This window comes from Ambystoma mexicanum, chromosome 6q (assembly GCF_040938575.1).
Source record: "Ambystoma mexicanum isolate Mex_15411 chromosome 6q, UKY_AmexF1_1, whole genome shotgun sequence".
Lineage (NCBI taxonomy): Eukaryota > Metazoa > Chordata > Amphibia > Caudata > Ambystomatidae > Ambystoma > Ambystoma mexicanum.
In genome coordinates, this window is record NC_090937.1 from 727,212,063 (window position 1) to 727,226,537 (window position 14,475).

General features: G+C 47.6%; 1 protein-coding gene across 1 annotated transcript in view; it reads left to right on the plus strand.

Annotated features, from left to right (window-relative positions):
* The window catches only part of TMEM184C (transmembrane protein 184C), a 591,213-nt gene that overhangs the window by 201,924 nt on the left and 374,814 nt on the right, over positions 1 to 14,475 (plus strand). The window contains exon 5 of the mRNA XM_069631247.1: positions 1,691 to 1,765. Within this exon, the coding sequence (XP_069487348.1) occupies positions 1,691 to 1,765 (75 nt within the window). The remainder of the gene's footprint in view (positions 1 to 1,690; positions 1,766 to 14,475) is intronic.

The following is a 14,475-nucleotide window of genomic DNA, read 5'->3' on the forward strand; positions in this document are numbered from 1 at the left end:
GAGGGAAATGGTGTGGAGTTATTGTATCACACCACATTCCACCACCAAGGTTTCACCATTTGTTTCTCTAAAAGGGAGACAACCTGCCTCCAGATAATGCCCAGGATGGTTAGGATTGGCTGGGTGTGTGAAAGTGGATAGGGAGAAGATAATGACCTTGATATCTGAGGCCCAAAATGGATATAAACAAAGGTTTGACTCCACATTCCATGTTAAAGAAGTGGGATTGGTGGAAGGGGACATAGTTATCATAAAAAATCCTCGTTTTGGCGTTAAATGCTCTGAAAGCAAGTTTTTAGGTCCAAGAAAAATAGTAACCATTCAAAGCAATGTGGCTATACTTGATGGTGGAGAATGTTGGTCTGTTTCCAGGCTGGTCAAGAGCTCTTTAGGTTCTGTGGTCGATGAAGGCAACAAGGAGGGCGTCGACAAGGGTGGTGAGTCGACTGATGAGCAAGGTGAAGGAAATCCGCAAGTGACATTGCACTTAGATGACAACAACTTGAGAGATGTAACTAAATCAAATGAAAGACACTCGGAAAATCTAAATTTCAGTATTGACGGACAAGCTAAGAGAACAAAAAAATTTCCGGATCGCTATAAGGATTTTTATATGGAATAAAATGCTTAGTTCTTGATTTTGTGTAACATGTAAGGGGGGGGAAGGTGTGTTAAGTTTATGCATGTTCTATTATAATATGGGGCCATACTCACTCACGGTTCTGTATGATGTCTCACAATTCTGTATGATGTCAGAGCAATGTTCCACTTAGAATGTTTTGGTTTGATGTAGGCAGTTTGAAGGTAGCAGCTGTACTGCAGGGTTGCGTCTGCTGCCTGTCGTGTATTCTTAAATAAACCTCTTAATTATCTAATCAACGCCTGTTTACTTAACAGGTAGCTTCCAGCAAGTTACTTTATTGCAGTTATTAGGTTACATTACGATGACTAGTGCGAACAACTGGCTCCCATCACCCAGTCAGGGACTCTCCAACTGCCTGACACTAGAACCTTAACAAGCATTCTCTCACTCATACCATAACATTCTGTTTGTCACACCCAGCATTCTGTCAGCCATCACCAGGTTCCTGCATCCATCCCCAATCACTATACAACAGAAACCACCTCTAGGTGAGGATAGATAGGTTTGTTGGTTGTTAATAAAGGTTTATAGAAATGACTAGGCACCGGTTTAATCAGTTTCCTCATTCCAAGCCGCCACAAACCCTAAATACTCTGTCTGGTCCATTTTTACAAAGCAACAGGAATCCGATTCCACTCACTTTTCCACAGTTCCTATGGTATTTGCAGTCTGCTCTGGCATATGCTCCATTTGTTCTCACTGATAATCACATTCGCTGAGCAGTATCATAAATTTGTTTTATTTACATCAGTAATTGTAATCAAACTAGTCTTGTTCAGCGGTTTGTGCCTTTCTTTACAGCTCTAATGAACTCTCCTATACATGTAGTGTTTATTGAGGTCTTTGCAGATCCAACTGTTCTAAAATGTGGCTACGACTGTCTCCCTCAACAGAATTCCTTTACTTACCCACTTGAATATGTACTGAATGGTTTAGTTATTGCAATTCATAACCCACAAATGAGTTGATTCTGCTTTGCTCTACCTTTAAACTATGTAACCATGAACATAGTGATGTATTGATAAGCCTCTTATCCATCTTTTGCAGTGTCTTATTGCATCGGTGCAAGTTGGGTGTCTTGCAGTATACAGTCGTCAGACCAGTCACCACCATAATAGCTTTGTAAGTATGATGATGGAATCTAATATATAATTTTTTTAAATGTTATTCGTAAACCTGATCCATTACATTAGGAATGGATAAGCGCAACTAGGAGCAAGTAACTCTGGAAAGGGCCCTTGGCAGAACATTTAAAAACGACCAAGAACATTTTGGAGAAGTGCTATATTCTATGTTAATACAGCAAATGAGTCTATGACCGGTGGAAGCCTATTACTGGTCTACATTTTTGTAAGCAAATTTATAGTTGAACTGTTTAGTGTGGAAAGGAGAAAGTCTGGTTAGTTTCCTGAGCGTATAGAGACCCAACCTTTCAGTCTACCTGGTGGTTAGGAGGACCACAGTAATTTGATAAAACTTTTTTTTTTTGTATTACTTGTACAACAATTAGAGAAGTATTGCCCCACCTCCTCTGCACAAACCACTCGACTGCAACTATTTCTTGCATGTTTTTAACTGAGGAATTTATAACTAGAATGTGTTAGTCTTACAATTCTCTCTTTATGGTGTGGTTTTTACCTCCACCACAGTTCATAAATCTTTTGCATAAATAATGCTCTTTTCCTCTGTTTTTTTCTCTTGATTTTGCTCGTCCTTTCTCATCTTTGTTTGCTATGAAAGCTAAAATATAGTTATTATGAACTTTCAACAACAAAGCCAGTTTACCCTGCTATTTGTGCTAACCGCAACCTCCGCCCTAGGAACCATCTGTCAGCGCTCCAATACTGTGAAAATCTAGTACAGACGACGTTCATGCATTCACCTCACCCACTGGCGGAGAGAGAAAGGGGTGAGATATAGAAGAGGGTTTTCCCTTCTCGATCTCCTTTGAATACAAAAGTCTGAAATATAATTTAGTCACGGAAGACGACAGAAAGTGAGTTTCTGGAGAACTTATGGGTGAGGCGGGATCCCATCCACAAGAATAAAACTCTCAGCTGAAATGGCCGTCAAGAGGAGAGGGTTGTGGGGGAGTCAAAAGTGCCAGGATCTCGTAAATTCAGAAAGATGAATACCTCCTCTCCTAGGAAAAGATGACACTAGGAGGAACCTTCAACACAATATCATCTATTGAGGGGAGAGGGTGGGGTTTATGCAAAGGCAACAGGGGTCTGTCAAAAGAGGTGGACAAGGGAGGAAAAACATGAAACATTCATCAATATTTGGAGGTCTCACTCTGAAGGGTGAGGCCAATTGTTGGATGGCGGAGATTGAGGAAGGGGAGGAATGGGGAGGTTACTGCTGTGTTAAACATAGACATATGGGGTCCATGGCAGAGTTATTTGTAAAATTGGTAAGAAGTGGAAGAGAAATATCCCCAGGGCAGGACAAAGACTGATATGTTTGGGATATTTCTTTTCTGTGAAAGATAGTGAGCTAAAGACTCTGGGTAAGTCTCTTGTAACCAGGACTAATGTCTGGCAGAGGGGCTCCCAGGATCCCCTTGTTAATTTGCATATTTAAGTAACTTTGGGTCTCACCCTAAGTTACTAGGGGAATCCAGACGTGGACCCCTTGCTCACTACTCTTAGAGAGGCACAGCTCCTCCCTACTGATGAGGTCCAACCAGACTGAAACACGTGTCAGGGGATGCTGTTGGTACTCTTGTTCAGAGGAGAATTGCTTAGCATTTCGGTGCTGGACTGCCCCAGGGCAGGACAAAGACTGATATGTTTGGGATATTTCTTTTCTGTGAAAGATAGTGAGCTAAAGACTCTGGGTAAGTCTCTTGTAACCAGGACTAATGTCTGGCAGAGGGGCGCCCAGGACCCCCCTTGTTAATTTGCATATTCAAGTAACTTTGGGTCTCACCCTAAGTTACTAGGGGAATCCAGACGTGGACCCCTTGCTCACTACTCTTAGAGAGGCACAGCTCCTCCCTACTGATGAGGTCCAACCAGACTGAAACACGTGTCTGGGGATGCTGTTGGTACTCTTGTTCAGAGGAGAATTGCCTAGCATTTCGGTGCTGGACTGCCCCAGGGCAGGACAAAGACTGATATGTTTGGGATATTTCTTTTCTGTGAAAGATAGTGAGCTAAAGACTCTGGGTAAGTCTCTCGTAACCAGGACTAATGTCTGGCAGAGGGACTCCCAGGACCCCCCTTGTTAATATCCCTTGGTATGTGACATTGTTTTGGGCCTTGGTCAGTTAGGTTGTTCGGGCCAAGTTGTCCACCAAAACTGAGATGGCCGTTAGGTTCAGGATCACTGATTTGTGTTTGTGATTTTCAGGCCAGAGATTGTCGTGAAATGGTCCAGTTCCTTCAGAAGCACCTGGAGGGAGTGCTCCGGTTCCGACAAGGCAGGTCATCCGCAAAGGACATGGTTTTATGTTCCTCTCCTCCCATTTCATCCACAAAGGACATGGTTTTATGTTCCTCTCCTCCCATTTTTATCCTTTGCATTTGGTGTGCCTCCCGAATTCTGATCAGTAATGGCTCCAGGAAGATCGCATACAGCAGGGGTGAAAGTAGGCACCCCTGTTTAGTCACTCTGGTTAGGGGTATGTGATTCGATAGGGTGCCATCAGTGAAACCCTCATCGAGGGTGTTTTGTAGTTGGCTTTGATCACCTAAAGGTAGAACTGCCCATATCCCTTGTGCTCCATTATGTGAAATAGCGGTGTCCATTCTGCTCTGTCGAATGCTTTTTTCTCGTCCAGCGACACCAGGATCGTAGGGGTATTGGTATGTACCACTTTCTCAATTAGATGGCTCACCCTACGTGTATCGTCTGCAGTTTGCCTCCTCGGGATGAATCCTGATTGATCTGGTCCTACAATTGTCAGTAGCAGCCGGGAGAGTCTCTCCGCCAGGATCTTCGTGTAGAGCTTTGCATCCAAGTTTATTAGAGCAATAGGGCGGTATGAGCCTGGCAGAGTTAAGTCCTTTTCCGATTTCACTTCATTAATTGAATTAGTTATGTTTCCAGGTCTGTCAGTCTTCCGGCCAATATCTCTTGACATTTTTTGTAGAAGGTATCTGAGTATCCATCCGGGCCTGATGGTTTATTTCTCTGAAGTTTCCTAATTGCCTGGATGACCTCCTCGACTTGGAGGTCTCTATCTAATAGCTGCTTGTCTGATTTCGATATCTGGGGCAGAGTGATATTGTCTAGGTAAACCTTGTGGCTGTCTTCCCTTGGTTGTTCCGATTTATATAAGGCCTGGTAGTAGGCTCTCATTATTTCCCCCATTTCTTCATTGGTCGTTTTTAGATGGCCTCGCTTGTCCCTAGGTTGCATTATGGTTGTCGTGCGGCCCTTGTCCTGGAGTTGTCTTGCCAGGAGTTTGTCCGCTTTGTTAGCGCTAATATACTATCTCTGTTTCAATCTATGTAATTTGTCAATCAGAAAAATTAACAAATGAAAAGTTGCACACAAGAAATTCCATATATGACTATCACAGGCACTAATTCTGACCTTACCATTAAACGCACAAAAAAGAAAGTTGCACCTGGAACTTTAAATTATGTAGTAGTGGCTGATGTTCAGGCACAATCCTGCATGCAGTGAGTAGACTTGATGTCCTTACCAGCCCGTCTCCTTAGTGGGGGCAGTTGCATAAAACAAACCAAGATGTCTAACTTCTTCCCTTGTACGGGAAAGAAAATCGTACGTGGTGATCCTGTATCTATGATAATAGCTGATTCTAACAATATGAAATCAAACAATGCTGATGGGTCGATTCCCCTATCAAATATCGACAGTAATGGTATTGAAAAAAGAGTAGCATTTAAAAGAGAGACAACTTGTCGTCCAGAAATTGACCCCACGGACGTGCCAGAAATCAATTCTTCTAACACTCCTGTCGCAAACATTCTTGGGTGGGAACAAATGGAACCATTCAATCTTTTATTTTAAATCTATTTTCCATCATTGATGCTATTGAATTCTGATGATATTGATTGCGTGACTTTATATCTAAATAATAATAATCGTATGATATGTCAAATTCACTCACTTATTATCACTAAACTCATTGGGGAACAACGCACTGATCTTTTGTTATTGGGCTTTCAACTTACTATGTTGCACTCCAAGGATGAAGCTCATTCGTTTACTGAAACTCACAATAAAGAAATTGTGAATGTGAACAGGAACCAGCCAAACAATATTATTTTAACACCACCAAATGAAATCGGCTCAACCAATTATCATCCTTGGCTAATTCTGTTCAGGACTGCTCATGGGTTGAACCTTTGATGAAAACAGTTCTATCATCAAAACAAGTTGCTATATCATAGCATTGAAATATTGAGGTTCATTTCATGGAACTCCTGCGGTTTTAAGAACATGTACTCGTGGTTTAACCATTTGGTTGTACTCAGTAAACCTACGGTTATTTTACTACAAGAAACTATGAAGCTTCAACAGTTCTACTTAACAGGTTATACAACATACACCTCCTTAGCTAAGATGGGTCCTTTTGGAAGACCATTTGTGGGGGTTAGCTATTGCTATTGATAACAATCTTAAAGATAAAAGTAAGTTGATATCCGCATTATAGGAGCTGTTGGTTGTGGAACTTATTCTGCAGGATCCTGAGAACACTGCCTTTCTTATCATTAGTCTTTATTGGAATCGCATGAGGATAGATTTATCTGATATACTCAGAAAACTTGCTAAAATACTTGAAGATGCCATTCAATGTAACCCCAATTATTTGGTTATCATTGGTGGTGACTTCATTTGTAATTGTGCAAGGGGTACCATCTGTAACCAATTCGTAAACACCACAGAACGATACTCGTATTCCAATGTTAAAGGTTAAAGTTGGGATACATTTCTTTCGGAATGGGACTTGTACTTGGTGGAATTTGATTCAGAGGGCATAACATTTACCTGGCAAAGAGGTAGTCACAAATAACAAAGATAATTTTTGTTTCTTCACATACAATAAATAGATGTGACAAGGTTACGACATTTAATCCTTGTCTAGCTGATTGTATGATTATCAAATTTAATCTCAACTATAGATCCCTGATTTATGAAACAATGCCTACTCTTTCACTTGTAGAGTTTGAGTGGTCTGGGTTGTTTCTCCGATGAATAACAAATTTTGCCACCATTTTCTTGTTCTATTTAGGAAACAATTGCAAATTACGGATGGAGTCTACAATTGTGAGACAGGTTTTCAGCAAGCTGAAAATCGTATCAATGATATTGTTAGGGGTATCCTTATAACACTTGAGTCTATGCTGGGGCGTGACATGATGGCCGCGTAGCAGGACGGGCTCTGGAGGAGCTCCCGTGATCCTACATTGATCCGGGAAGTGAAAGGAGGTTCGCAGGATCACTATCTTGCAGGCAGCACACCCACAGACTGCTGAATGGATGGAGCACACACTGGGCCTGAAGAAAATATAAGAAGGGGTGGAATAAGCGAAATTCGGGGTCCGCGTTGCGAGTGCAGACAAAATGGCCGATATCGAACAAAGGGTCATAAATTGACCAGGGCGCCGTTAACAAAAACTGCGGCGGCGGCCGGACCACATCTACTACGACGCCGCACTGCTGTAGAGCGCACCAGAGGAGGACAGGACGAGGCTGGCTGGAGGGGAACACACTGAGGGGACGACTGAGCCCAGCTGCAGCACAGACAACGGGCCTGTGTGACGGACCCGGCTGGACTCAGACACGGCCACTGAGGCACCGAGGAGCGCTGGAGTAACGAGAAGCTGCAGCGCTGCCGGCACTGATGGAAGCTGGCAGCGTAGGAACTTGGTGACTGCGGCGGGGAGGGCCCCTGATGGGACGGTAACCCTGCAAAACCAGAGCCCAGGAATGGGCGTGACACAACGCGCCAACCCCCACAGTGGGCCGGAACACCGGAGGGCTGGGATCAGTTTCGATCGGGAGCGGGCGGAGGGGTCCCTGCAGGATCTCGAGAGGCGGCGAATAGCTGGCCTCAGCCGCATGCAGCGGTATCCGCGGAGCGGAGAGGGGCAACCTGCTCAAACACGGGCGGCAGAACGCGGGGGGCTCCCAACTTTGTTTGCAGACCCTGCCCGGGAGCGAACGGATACATTGTGTGGACCACAGAGAGCAGAGCAGTGCCCCCAAGCCACAGGGAGCACTAATAGCCTGGGAACTGGCACAGGAGGCTGGCGAGTTCGTGCCCCAACGGAGCATAACAGCTGATGCACGCACGTGCGCTCATGAGTGTGGGTCCAGACAAGGTGGCCAGAAGATGGAAGAGGGTTGCCCGGCCATTTGAACACATTCACAAGGGCCTGGGAGTCAAAGGGAAGTTCCTAATATAAAACTTGGAACTGCAGAGGAATAGCACGCGCCCCAAGGAGGGTGCTTGGTTGCCTCCCTGAGCAGGGTGCTCGGATCCTGAGACGGCACACATGAGGCCCTGGGGGAGGCTGAGAAGGGCCGGGCGACTCTCGCCGCACTTGTGTTGGTGCCTATAAACGGAGGAGCCGGCAACGGGCTCAGATAGCCACCCGGACTTGTAGGAGAGGGGCTACACCCTCGCTAACATAAAGCAGCCCAGACCGAGCGTGAGAACGCGCTGGGTAGAGCGTGCAAGGCCTGAGCCTGGTGGAATCCCGCCGCGGGTTATAGAAGTGAGACAGTGAAGACAGAGACCCTTGGGGGCACTTGCGGATCCCCAGACACGGCATCGGGCAGCCCCCTCAGCCGAGGGGCGCGAGGAGAACACCTGAGGCAAGACCAGGGGCTAGAAGGCCCCGAGGCTGATGGAGCACCAGAGCCGGAGAGTGCCGGGACAGTAGATGTGCGGGCCACTAGCTGGCTGACTAGCCACTGGAAGAAATACAGTGGGGGCCGGCGGAGCGATACTGCGGGAGCACAAATACATGGGAGGACACAGCCCACTCCAGGTGTGGGGAGAGCACTAAGGACACACCGGTGAAACGGCCCCCGATATGCCAAGAGTGGCCTGGCGCCACGTGGATTTTCGCACAAGGGGAGGCGCCGCTGGCACACACCCGAACAGCATAGAAGGATGTCTAACAACATCGTCAGACCCAAGCACAAACAGCCCACGTTGGAGGCTTATGCCAAATCGCCCCCGAGTGCAGAAGGGGGCAAGAGCAAAGACACTACTGCTGCAGTAGCGGAGACACCGGGCACGATCCAGGAAGTGCTGGCAGCGATTGCAGACCTGAAAGTCGCCTGGGAGACTAAACTGGGCTTGGCAATGGATGAACTGAAAGTGGGTCTGGACCTCAAGATTGGAGCGGTCCAGGAGGAAGTCAGTTTGTTGAGAAAGGATGTGCGGACGCTGGCGGAGCGCACTGGAAACCTGGAAAAGGAGATGGCCCTGAACACGGCGGCCTGCGCCGCCCATGGATCGGAGCTCCATGTCCTCGTGCAGCGTGTGGGTAACCTGGAGAACAGGGCGGAGGAGGCGGAAGGGCGCGCTATACGCAATAATATTCGCATTGTCGGACTGCCAGAAGGAATGGAGGGGCCTAATCCAACAGAATATGTGGAATCCATGCTCTTGCAAGAAATAACTGGCGGAGCACTGATCCAGGGGTTTGCAGTTGAGAGGGCACACAGGGCCTTGACAAGAAGGCCTCCACCGGGGCCCACCCCGCGGCCGATGTTCGCAAAGATCTTGAACTATCGGGATCGGGAGAGGATACTCAAATTCTTCCGGAAGGGAGGAACGATAGAAAGGGGGCCGACGAAAATCACGGCGTACCCGGACTATACTTTGCACGTGCAGCGCAGCAGGATGAACTTCGGGGCGGTGAAAAGGAGGTTGAGAGAAGCTGGCTACCGATATATGTTGCTTTACCCGGCCAAACTGAAAGTGTTCTATAAGAATAAAACTCTGTTCTTCGAGACGCCGGAGGACGCCATGGACTGGGTGGACATGCAGAGTTGCCCTCAGGAACCGGATATCCAGTCGGGAGCAGCAGAAGATAAGTAGCACGTAGCTGGGTCACCCCTGGCGACATAATATAAGACATTGGGACTAGAATTTGGCATTATATAAAACTGATGGGGAATGTGTTGCAGCAATATAAGCTGGCAAGATCCGTTGGAAGCTATAATCCTAATCGGATGAAGACATTGGGACTTGAATATAGTGTTAAATAAAGAGTGTTGGGAATGGGTTGCAGCAAACATGTGCTAGCAGGTACCATTGGATGCAACCATCCTAATTAGTTGAATGGGCGCTCCGGGAGACAATCCTTAAACCCCTTAGTAGTACACTTAGTTAGGTCACTGTTAGATCGGTGACGCCCCGCGGGGTCCTAGTCTCCGGTTACGAGACAGGACCAGACGTGGGTGGGCCTGAGATCCAGGGATGGAGCTGGGCATTTGTTGGGGCTGGGTAGGGTGGGGGGAGGGAACGGGTTGTGTGCGGTGGGGAGGAGTTTGGGAAAGGGTAGAGAGGGAGGTTTTGGGAAAGGGGGAGGAGGGATTGTTGAGGGAGGGATGGCTAAGAGTCAGACAACAGGTCATCAGGGAAGATTCTGGAGACGAGGGGAAGATGGAGGGGGAGTACATCGAGTAGATGGCCTCGGGTAATCTGAGTGGTGACCTGGAATGTACGGGGCCTCAATAGCTATTTGAAACGCAACAAAGTGATGATGTATTTAAAGAGTATGCGCATTGACATAGCCTTGCTGCAGGAGACCCACCTCACCAAGGAGAAGCTGGAGGTGGTTAGAAGGAAATGGAAAGGGAATGTTATTGGTGCCACATACTCTGCATTTGCAAGGGGGGTGATCACCTGGGTGGCACCGCATGTGCTGTTTCGTTTGCTTAGCTTGACAATAGACCCAGAGGGCAGGATGGTGGTGGTGGAAGGGATTCTGGAAAATAGGGAGGTGAACATTGTAAATTTGTATGCCCCTCACCACGATACAGCTGCGTATTTTAGGTCCCTATAAAGGAAAATTAGCCCCCTGGCGGGTGGCGCGATGGTGTGGGGAGGGGATTTCAATTGCACCCTGAACCCCAGGACTGATAGGTCAGATGACAAATCAGGGAAGCCAGCACAAGCAGCTAAAGCAATGAGGACCCTATTGATAGGCCTTGGTCTGGAGGACGTGTGGAGAAGGTTACATCCAATGGACAGGCAGTATTCGCACTATGCAGCGCCGCACGACCTGCACACAAGGTTGGATTACATGTTTGCTGCAGCGGAGATAGCAGGAGAAAAGGTGGGGGCCGAATACAAGGCCAGGGTACTATCCAACCACTCGCCTTTAGTTGTGGAGTGGCAGCATCAACCCCCCAGAGCGCGTATCCCGACATGGAGGCTCAGAACTGAGGCCCTACAGGATGTGGAATTTCGAGAGGACCTGAGGGTGGCTATCGAGGAATACTTTGAAATTGATACGGGTAGTGTACGTTCTGTGGGAACAGTATGGGAGGCATTTAAGGTGGTAGTGCGTGGGGTAGCCATATCCAAAATCTAAAGGGCTCCAAGGGGGTATTGAGCGGGAATTGCTGGAAACAGAAAGAGAGCTGGAGGGCCTTACTCGCAGTGTTCGGACCTCCCGTTGGAACAGCGCTAAGATAAAAGACTTACAATTAGCGTGTATGGAACTCGGGGATAGATTATGTAAATTAAATTATAGGAAATATACAGAGAGGTTGCATGCTGGGGGGGATAAGCCAGGTAGACGGCTGGCCTGGCTATACAAAAATGAGACTCCCCGTTCAGTGATCAGGTTAGGGACGCGGAACGTCGAACTTATAACACTCAAGAAGGGGTTAATGGGGAGTTCCTCAAGTACTACAGACGCTTATATGAGGACACATGAGAGGATATGAGCCAGGAAATACTGGAAACAATAGAGGATGTGGGGCTGCCCACCTTGGATGACCTACAACGTGCAGATCTGGACGCCCTCATCACCGCAGACGAACTAGAGGCGGTGATCCAACACCTCCCCACGTGTAAGGCGCCCGGGTCGGATGGGTTACCCAGTGAATTTTATAAAGCATACAAGCAGGAGCTACTCCAGCCGCTGCTGGCTGTTTAACGAAGCCTATGAGCAGGGGGAACTGCCGGCATCCCTCCACGAAGCGGTGATCATCCCGCTCCTGAAACCAGGTAAGCCGGACACGGAATGTGGGTTGTATAGGCCCTTGTCCATGCTTAATCAGGACAGCAAAATACTCACGGCAGTGCTAGCTAATAGACTAAAGAGGGTTATCGGCAAGCTGATACACTCAGACCAAACGGGTTATGTCCCAGGTAGAAACATCACAGATAACCACAGGAGGCTGCACCACATTATCGATCAGGCTAAGGAAGACTCGGGAGAGATGGCCATCGTGTCGCTGGACGCAGTGAAATCCTTTGATTCAGTGAGGTGGCTGTGGTTAAAGGCGACCCTGAAAGGGTACGGAATGGGACCTGTACATACCAGATGGGTCCAGCTGCTATACAGCTCCCCGATGGCAAGAGTTAAAACCGATCCCACAATTTCAGACACATGGCAACTCAGCAGGGGGACTAGACAAGGTTGCCCCTGGTCACCTATGTTATACATCTTGGCATTAGAACTGCTAGCAATATGCCTGCGGCAACAATACAGGGAGATTGGGATTCTCACAACGGGGGCACGCACCTGATATCATTGTATGCAGACGATATGCTTCTCTACCTGCGCTACCCTGAGGAAAACTTGCAATATGTGCTGGAGGTGATGGATCGTTATGCCACTCTCTTGGACATATCAGTGAACCCCGGGAAGTCTAGCATGTTCCCCTTGGGAAGGTACAGGGGCATCCCATCGGCGGGGCTACCTGTCCTGCAGATACCCTGGCAGACCATGACATTCAAGTATCTGGGTGTGAATGTTTATCATGAGATAGAGATGGAACACAGACATAATACAGTGAAAGCGATTGAGAGTATTAAGAATAGCATGGTGTTCTGGTCTAGGTTACCCCTGGCCATGATGGGGAGGGCAGCTCTGTTCAAAATAGTTGTTCTGCCCAGACTCTTGCACTTTTTTGTGAATGTCCCATACCTGATCCCCAGACGCTTATTTGTGAGACTCCATGGCATGTGCAGGGGCTCCATATGGGGCAACTCCAGGAATAGGGTGGCCCTGTGGAAGCTGCAGAACACTTGCGATAAGGGGGGCATAAACCTTCCAAACTTTGAATTGTATTATTTGGCGGGACAGTTGTTGTATGTGGCCAGGTGGCTGTCTGCGGAGGATTCGGCGGAAGCCAGACTTTTGTGGGGCGACTCAGTCCCATATTTCCTTAGAGAGACAGTGTGGATGCATAAAACTAAGATGGTGGAGAGTGGGAGACTATTGGAGTTGGGCTGGGAAGTTTGGCGCAGAGCATGGAAAACAGTGGGCGACCCAGACCTGCTCTCTCTGCAGGTCCCGCTGGTGGCCCTATGTGGTGATGACCCCCAATTGTTCGAAGCAGTGATGACCCCCAATTGTTCGAAGCAGTCCGCAGATACTGGGAACCGGTGGGTCTAGCCACCCTCGGAGATATATTGCAGGAGGGGGAGGTACTGGAATTTCAGAGGTTGCATGAGGAGACAGGGGTGCATAGCGGCCAATATATTACATTCATCAGACTCTTGAAACGGGTAAGGGGGAGGTGGCCTGAGACGGTGCTGGCGGAAGAACCTGATGCCACCCTGGAAATGATGTACGATGTCTCAGAGGGAGGACACGAAATATCTAGGATATATGAGCTCTTAAGAGCAAAGGTAGAGAGGGAGCTATTCCAGCTGAGGCATGATTGGGAGGAGGTTATTGGAGAACCCATGACCGATGGACAATGGGACAGAGTACAGAGGTACCACAAAAAGGTGGCTCGGAATGCGAGACTCCAGCAGATCCAGCTATATGTCACCCACAGAGCCTATTTGACCCCTGGAAGAATAGCCAGGTTTGGAGGCTCAGCTATACAGAAATGCCCTAGGTGTGGAGAGGAGGAAGCAGGGTTGTTGCACATGTTCTGGGCTTGCCCAGAGGTGCATAGATTCTGGGAAGAAATAAAGACGAAAATGGCCAGTGGGGGTGTGGTGCTGGACGTGGGGTCTGCTGGGGCATGTATGCTTGGGAATTTCCCCAGGCCACGTAATTCGAAGCATATTAACAAAATGAAGGACCTGGCATATGTCCTGGCCAAGCGCAGGATTGCAATGAGCTGGAAGGCAGCCCATAGGCCTAGAGTGGAGACATGGTGGGCGGACCTCTTGAGATGGGCAGAAGCTGAAACTGTGGTTTGGTTTGAAGCTGCCACCAGAGGGGGAGAAGAGGAAGTGGGCCCCCTGATGACCTGGAGGCAACTGGTGACCTTGATGGCTACACCTCACCAGTTCAGTCATGAAACAGAAGACGCGGATGAGTCAATAAGCACTGGGATTCCCGAAAATGCTCATGAAGATGACACTGATGTTGCGGCTCGAGTCCGGGGGAAGGGGGGAGGACGGGAAAAGTATAACGTGTTGGTTTGTCATTGATTATGAACGTCCTCAAAGTTGTAATGTTTGGCATGTTGTCATAAAATAATAAAAACAAATTTAAAAAAAAAAACACTTGAGTATACGCAGGTCAACTCCATTCGTAATAAACACATGTACAATTCAGATGTCGCAGATTCTAAACGGGTAAAAAATAAAAAATTAAGGGAACTTTTAGCTTTTAGTTTCCCAGATTAACAATATAATCGGTTTAAAAAGCAGATTATTCAGACCCATAACAACAGAATAAAATTATTGAAAATTC